Source organism: Barbus barbus (genome assembly GCF_936440315.1).
Source record: "Barbus barbus genome assembly, chromosome: 47".
Lineage (NCBI taxonomy): Eukaryota > Metazoa > Chordata > Actinopteri > Cypriniformes > Cyprinidae > Barbus > Barbus barbus.
In genome coordinates, this window is record NC_136725.1 from 4,742,805 (window position 1) to 4,750,707 (window position 7,903).

At 38.3% G+C, this 7,903-nt stretch overlaps 1 protein-coding gene across 2 annotated transcripts; it reads right to left on the reverse strand.

Annotated features, from left to right (window-relative positions):
• Positions 1–550: 550 nt before the first annotated feature.
• Positions 551–7,658, reverse strand: LOC306865925 (uncharacterized protein). 2 transcript variants are annotated; one of them, XM_079410781.1, is made up of 8 exons: positions 7,440–7,658; positions 6,298–6,367; positions 6,134–6,190; positions 5,998–6,054; positions 5,263–5,313; positions 3,998–4,294; positions 1,569–2,592; positions 551–1,198 (listed from the first exon to the last, which is right to left on the reverse strand). In XM_079410781.1, exons 2-7 carry the CDS (start codon positions 6,349–6,351, stop codon positions 2,215–2,217), a joined length of 894 nt encoding a protein of 297 aa, XP_079266907.1. In that variant the 5' UTR covers positions 6,352–6,367; positions 7,440–7,658; the 3' UTR covers positions 551–1,198; positions 1,569–2,214. The 2 variants fall into 2 exon arrangements, with proteins under 2 accessions (XP_079266907.1, XP_079266908.1); XM_079410782.1 differs by lacking the exon at positions 5,263–5,313 and having other exon boundaries at positions 7,440–7,525.
• Positions 7,659–7,903: the final 245 nt, after the last annotated feature.

Here is a 7,903-nt window from a genome sequence, read left to right on the forward strand (position 1 = left end):
TGTGTATGCGTGTGTGTGTGTGTGTGTGTGTGTTGGTGAGAGAGAGATATCAAAAGTAGGATTAACAGCACCATTTTATGAAATTTATCTCAACAATTTAGATCACACTAGATTAGTTTAGCATTATATGCATGTACAGTATGTGCTAAATATTTAACACTACATTTTTTTTAGATTTTGGGTCATAATTATTGTATTTGTTTTTCACGTGAATTCTATGAAATTTAAATATTTTAGAACTGCTTTTAAAAGAAGCTTAAACAGATTTGCCAGTATTTTGTAGACTGCTTTATTTTATATCTCAGCCTCATACGTAAATCAAAATGTGTTTTTGTTGTTAGGTTAATTATATATGAAAAGAATCTGCAGAGCATTTCCAGACGGTGGAGAAACACAGTAGTTTGGTTTGATAGCTCTGTGATTACCAGAAATAATTAAACCTACTGTACACTGATAAGAGCGTCACTTTAGTAAAGCAGAAGTAATGTGCACCATGCTGTTACTTTGTCAACACCAATGTCATTGTGGTAAAGAATTAGACATTTTATTTAGTAAGTATTTATTTTTGTAAGAAATGGCCCAGACTATCTGCACACCCAGAGGAGTCTAATTACAGAGCACCAGACTCCTCCGAACTTCAAAGTTTGACAAATATTTGTCTGGAGCCTGCACATCAAGACATCGACAAAAGAAAGGCACAGCTGTACCACTGTGTGCTACATTCGCTTACATACCCTTTTAGAATTCATAAAGGGATTTTGACACATCTAAAGGTAAGTCTTGTAATTTAGACACTCATATTGCAAAGTACAAAAGTGGTTACAGTTTATATGTGGTTTAGAGTGTTCTAGGTCATTGCTATAAAGTTTCTTACATGTCTAGATGTTAAAGTGTTGATAATTATATTATATATATTAATACACACACGTATTCCCCCCAATAACTACTGTTTTAGACAAGAACATACAGAATCGAAAGCTGGAATTTGAAATCACAAAATTAATCATATGTAATTATTTCAATATATTATCACTCCCTGTTATTAAAAATAATCATTTAGACTGTCATAATTACTGCAGAAATGCCAGAAAATATATCTTAGCCAATATGGGGGCCTTTGGATGTTGTGTTGGATTTCAAAAAGATTGTGATCATATGGTTGGGTTGGTGAAACTTAAATCTTGTTTGCTGGTCTTAACTGGTTTGAATGAATGAATGAATGAATGAATGAATGAATGAATGAATGATGCATTTATATAGCGCTTTATTGTGTATTGCTGTACACCCAAAGCGCTTTACAATCATGTGGGGGGGGGGTCTCTCCTCAACCACCACCAGTGTGCAGCATCCACTTGGATGATGAGACGGCAGCCACAGGACAACGGCGCCAGTGCGCTCACCACACACCAGCTACAGGTGCAGAGGAGAGAGAGTGATAGAGCCAATCAAGTGTATAGGGATTATTAGGAGGCCATGATAGACAAGGGCCAGTAGAGGGAATTTGGCCAGGACACCGGGGTTACACCCCTACTCTTTACGAGAAGTGCCATGGGATTTTTAATGACCACAGAGAGTTTAATCTGGTCTTCCAATGTGACCATCTGGAAAGTGGCCAAACCCCCTCTAAAATCACTCAACATACCAGGGAGACTAACTTAGACCAGCAAACCAGTTTAGGCAGGTTAAGTTTTTTTTGGTTTGGTATTTTTTCGTCAGCAAGGCATTTCTATATTTGAAATCTATGAGGATTTTTGCTTGAGCTAAATGTTGTAAGAAACTGCACTTTTCCAGGAGAAAAACTGACAATGTCAAAGGTTTACTGGATTTTATCTGTAATTCTTTTTAGGGTAATAGCCTATATAAACACTGCTTTATCTTGTATATTTTCTGTGCATGAGGAAACACTGCATAACTGATAAAGGTCAAAATTTATTAATAAATGATCAGTCATTACATACATAAAGCAGTATAAAATTACATTTACATTAGGATTGTAAATAATTGTGCAATGAACAGGAAGACATCGTTGAGATGAAACTGCATCTTAACAGGTTCGGCAGCAGTTGAAGAACTTGTATGAACCGAATCTTTGTGCTTTGCCGTTTGTCTAACTCACACTAACATCAGGTGGAGTGAGTCACCAAGCACCATACAATTAATACATTTGCATTCGTTTTTGTCGACAGCCCATTGAGGGTTTGTGCTTGTATGCGTTTACTTTGCTATGATAACAGTAGCGTCGGTGGTCTGGGTGGTCTGCTCATCCGAATCGCTCTCCTGGCTCTCTGTGCTCTGTGAGGAGTCGTTCTCGGTGTCTGCAGCTCCAGGCGTGGTTGTGGTCTCCTCACTGCTCGGACTGCTGTCCGACTCCTCTTCATTTTGCTCCTGGCTGGCACTGGCACTCACGCTGTCGTTGGGAGTGTCGCCAGCACTTGCCCCCTCGCTGTCTGACTCTGCTGTAGCATCCTGGTTTCCAGTGGGAACGATCTCTTGGCTTCCCAGAGCAGCCTGGTGGTCATTTGGCTCCATGTTCTCCACCTCTGGGGTGCTGGTGTAGTCCTCCTCCAAAGGTGTATCGTGCACCTGCAGAGCCTGAGAAACAAAAGAACACCTCAGCTACAGTACCTATGTTTCCATCCAAAGTTACGAATTAAACTTATGCGCAAAATTGGAATAATCGCACAAAACCTTTGCGAATAAAGCACCGTTTCCATCCAGTTTAAATGCGCATAAAAATAGGTGGATGGAAACATAGCTAGTTATTCTGGTTTTCTTGTATGATTTGGGGTATAATTCATGTCTGTTGCATAAATAGTACAAGAGAGTTACACCCCATGTTTGTTGAAGCTGTAGTCATTGTTGGGGAAGCTACTTTGAAAGTGTAACATGCCAAGCAACACACTTGTTATAATTAAAAGTTGTAATGCTACAGTCAAGCTACTGACTAAAAGTTAAAAAAGGTTAGCTAAGCTATAAACAACAAATAGCTAACTAGAATGGCAGTATGTTTTTATGTTTGTTTGTTTTTTAATATCAGAGCCATATTTTTGCTCATTCTACAAACTGGTTAAAATCTTCTGAGCAAATCGATTCACTGGAATGAACCAGATTTCCTAGAACAAATCGGACTTTCCGATACTAAATACAACAACAACAAAAACTAATTTACATCACATTGTCAAAAACATAGTATATGCTTTAGAACAGGGAGTCAAACTGGGGAAGAATTTTTGTGAACATGTTCAGTTATATGAATCTTTCGGCGAATCGATTCACTGAAATGAATCAGATTTTTCCAATACTACATAGCAGAGAGGCCCCTTTAGGTTGAACGATTTCCTAGAACGGGGTGTCAATTCCCCCTGTACTCAATTCCTGGAGGGCCACAGCCCTGCAGAGTTTAGCTCAAATCCTAATTAAAAACACCTGATCCAGCTAATCAAGTCCTTCAGGCTCAATTGAAGACTACATGGTTTGGATGTTGGAGCAGGGTTGGAGCTAAACTCTGCAAGGCTGCGGCCCTCCAGGAACTGAGTTTGATACCCCTGCCCTAGAACAAATCGTACTTCCCAATGTTAATTCTATATACAGTACGAGAGAGGACCGTTTAAGATGAATCGATTCAATAAATGATTCACACATTCCTACACTATACGACAGAGGAGGAGTGTGAGAGAAAGAGGACCATTCAGGTGAGTGCCTTTGATTATTCCCTCAAATACAGCATCACGACTATTCTGATAGTCCCTAAATCAAGCTTGTTATTTTAAAAAACGACATTATAAACATAGCTGAACTTCTTGTACGGTACCGAAACAAAGTTACTTGGTCATAATTGGCCGCTTAACTCAATTAAATAAATAGGCCTACTATTTGATAACATGTTCTGCCACAGTATACTTTCTTGTACTGTAAGTGTTGTACATACATGTATGTTTTCCTATCCTTTTCGATTACTTGTCAAACTTTACAAACCTAAAGTAACCCATGTATTTACCTTGTACAGTTTAAACTCTTTCTCCACATCATTGACGCTCTGGTCATCGTTGGCAGGGGACTTCTTGCTCGCGAATGTCAAGCCGCCCAACTTGTCACTGCTGTAGGACTTGTACGGGGAAGGAATTTTCCCCATGTCGTTTGCATCCGCGTAGACGATGGTTTTTTTGTAGTCGCTAGGGTAGTCCATGCTGTCTCCCCGGCCTGTGTTGATGATGGGGACCAGTGAGGGTTCCACTGTGGATGGGACAGCGGTGGTCACAGATTCTCCAGATTGACTCTCACTGGAGTCAGTCTCCTAAATGGACAATATATGTTAATGAGCAATTTAATTGGCAATATAACATTCTGAAGCTTTACTGCTAGCATGGTGGATTCGATTGCTGCGGCATCAAGTTGGATAGCACAACGTGAAATTTCACTGGTCCACTGGTTCAAATTTCTTTTTTTTTCATTGTATGTTAAACATCAAATAGCCTGTTTCTCATCCTACAGTAGTTTTGCATTCAGTTTTGACAGGCGAATTGTTTGGTAATGGAAACTTGTGTTAAATACAGTGTCAACAGATGAGTTAAGACCCAAAAATAGGGCTATGCACAGCATGGAAAATGCCAAACGCACATAATAAAATATAACCATGCAACAATTATGAAAAAGAAGAAATAAATATTAGGAGAAATTTCCTGTGTATTCCTTATTGACATCAAAGTTTGCATGTACTTTAATGTTTGGTACATTTTTCTTTACTGTTGTATAATAAACTATTTTGGTACTGTGTTTGCTTTTGCATTTTTCATGTATGCATCTGGCAGATCCAAAGCAAATTTAAGTAATAATTTTTATGAGTTCTTTCTTTCTGTGGGGAATCGAACCCATAACTTTTGGTGTTTCTAGCAAACATTCTTTACTACTGGAATCCACCACTTGATTGATACCCATTATCAATTCTGGGTTTTGAACCAAAACCAGTTAAAAACTACTGGTTTAGTCCATTGTTTGTCTACTGCGCACAATGGTTCTACGTGACAGAAAACATAAGTATTTTAGCATAATCAGAGTGACACACGTTCTACTCTTCGTTCTCATCGGTTTCAGATTCCTCATCTGCGTCCTGCAAATGCAAGAAACAGTATTGAGACTCGCAGCGGGGTCACTTACAGTGCGTCTAGACCAGCGGAAGGGTATTTTTAGAGCATGTTGTATTTTATTGGCTATAGTGGGAAGGCAGTGACGTGTGATGTGGTTAGAGGATGAGTTTTCATTTACCTCACTGTCATCTGCACTGTCTGTGCTTTCATTGGATTCTGCTGGCGTAGTCTGAAACACAACCAAATGCCTTGGCATAAATATAACAATATTCACTGCTTAATCTCATGTACGTGCCAATTACCATGTCCTTGAATTTAAATAGCTCATAGCGTGCAAGTTTATATCAGTATTTTGAGATTAAAGGAAAAGTTGAGACAGTTTACTAGATTTCACCTTGAATTTATCAAACCTGTGCAACTTTCTTTCTTCATACAAAAGGAGAATTTTTAAACATGTACGGCTTAATCTCTTCCATGCAACTTCTTCCAAGTGAAAAGCACCATAAAACTATTTTAAAAAGTGGTTAAACTTAAGCACAGTTTAAAAAATTAGCCAGATTCATGAACAAATCATTTAGATAATTTGCTACTTGTATCAAAAAATCTCATTCACAAGCAAAGTGAACTTATGGCATATGTCAAGGTTTTTATTAAATAATGACTAACATTTCTGTTTGTTCCTCATACAAATCTATTGTATGGCTTCAAATACTCTAACTTTTTTTCTAGAGTTTTGTAGCATTTTGCTGTCAACAGTCCCAGTCCTTATTTTGAAAAAATGGTAAGAGTATTCTTCAAAAAATCATCTTTTTTGCTACTCGAAAGAAAGGTTGAATAAATACTGACAGAATTTTCATGTCTGGGGTGAACTATTCAATTATAGATGAAATACAGGCTAGAGGACGTGTTTTACCTGTGTAGTTTCTGCCCCGAACATAACAGCAGCCTCTTTTCGTTGGATAGGAGGTGGCTGTATAAGACAGAAGTTTAGTTAAAATCGCAATATTCAGAGCAGTTTTCATTCTGTCCATATCAAACAAGATACTTGCCCGTTGAGCAACCAATATTTCTTCTGAGCTCTCTGAACTGCTAGCTGAGCGCTTCACCTGAGAAAATAAAAATGTATATGCGAGTGTACAAAACGACAAAAATGGAAGTGTACTGTACAACTTCAAAGCCCAGATTTTTATGGTTAAAATGAGAGTGAACTTACAGGTAAACAGAAAACTGTGGCGATGAGGAACGTTAAAACGATGACAGTCTTCATTTTTGTTCAAAATACTCTAAAAAAAGAAAAACAAAAAGCTCTTCAAAGCTGATCCACAGTTATAGAGAGCATCAGTTCTGACCTTATAAATGGAAGGCTGATGCAGCCTACACCAGCTACAAGAAATGTTTCATAGAGAGGATTGCCTGTGCTGTTCTACTTTATTGTTCGAACTATAAAATGCCTCAAGTGGGTATTTTGGTATTTATGCATTTACCGACTCGAAAGGAAGCATGCCTTTTAAGGGTGCTCTGAAACGTGTTGGCAAATGTCAAAAGACTTCCTGCCAGTGCTCACCATGAAACATCTCGTTTGTTTTCAGCTACAACTACATTGCATAAAGTATAAGTTGAGGTAGTGTGTGTTTAGCTATGCCTATAATGATCTCCTCTGGTGTATAATTCCAGAAGTTATATGTAGACTATGTAGCAGCCACAATCCCAAGAAATAGCACGCCTCTGGCTCCAGACTTAGTTTCTCATTAGAATCTTCAATGTTGCGAGCCAAGGCCTCAAATTTGTGGCGTCAAAGGACATGTGAAGTGCAGCGCAAAACACTAAGTGTGGAAACGTTGTGTTGGGTCTGCAGGCAGAAGTAATGGTGGCATCTGTCAGTTAGCCAGTGTTATTATTCTTTTGTATGGAACTTTAATTTAGTGGTTGTGTCGCTGGAATAAATGAGTCAGTTGACAAATTATTAAGGCCTTTATGTGCCATAGCCGCAACTTCCTCTTTCGTCTGTCAAGTTCATGTTAATCATCTCTGCCTATAATAAACTGTGGTCGGAATCATTAAAAGCCTTCAGAACATCAGTCTTGTACTTACATTAACTGCATTTTCAGTACTTTGATGCTTATTCTGCAAGAACTGCATTTGATGTATGAATTATTTGTCATGATTAAAGGTTAAAATAGGCTGTAGCTACATGGTCTCAAGCCACTACTACTCCTACTTGTGCAGATAAACGCCTGACAAACATTCCATTAGTTACTCAAAGCTTCTTCCAACATCTGCATACTTAAAACCAATTGTTTTTTAACGCCAACATTCTAAAAAAATACATACAAATTAATGAGAGTTGTGACTTACCTCGTTCTCTTTGAGAAGTTTGAAGTTCTTTTCAGTCGGAGGATAGACTGAGGTCCGTTTATCAGATGAGATGTGTTGATGCTAGTGAGAGATGGTTGCTGGTTGGCTTTTTAAACCCTGTTCCCTCTGGAAACGTCCAATGGCAGTGGAGCTTGTGATGTCATGAGGTTTACCACTGCTGTCCCACCTTTTTGCTCCCACTCTTCCTGTGGTTTATCTGGCCAGGCAATGCAAACATTCACCACCAGGCATGACAAGCAAAAAAAAAAAAAAACATATCCTGTATTGTCCTTAGGATCCTAGATATAATGTTGTCATGCTTATTATCAATAAAATAATATGCATTTACAATGGAAGGATTCAATGTTCTCTTTAATGGTTATTATACCATAAAACAGGGCAAATAAATATTTAATAGCTTCAATTGAGGAGTTTAATGCCTCTGGCTGTAAAGTAGAATGAAG

What these genes read in the sequence shown, in the direction of transcription:
- LOC306865925 (XM_079410781.1), bottom strand. Translation starts at nt 6,351, where the DNA reads ATGAAGACTGTCATCGTTTTAACGTTCCTCATCGCCACAGTTTTCTGT. An exon ending in CCACAGTTTTCTGTTTACCT is followed by an intron (nt 6,191 to 6,297) that starts GTAAGTTCACTC and finishes TTATTTTCTCAG; the next exon opens with GTGAAGCGCTCAGCTAGCAG. An exon ending in AAATATTGGTTGCTCAACGG is followed by an intron (nt 6,055 to 6,133) that starts GCAAGTATCTTG and finishes TGTCTTATACAG; the next exon opens with CCACCTCCTATCCAACGAAA.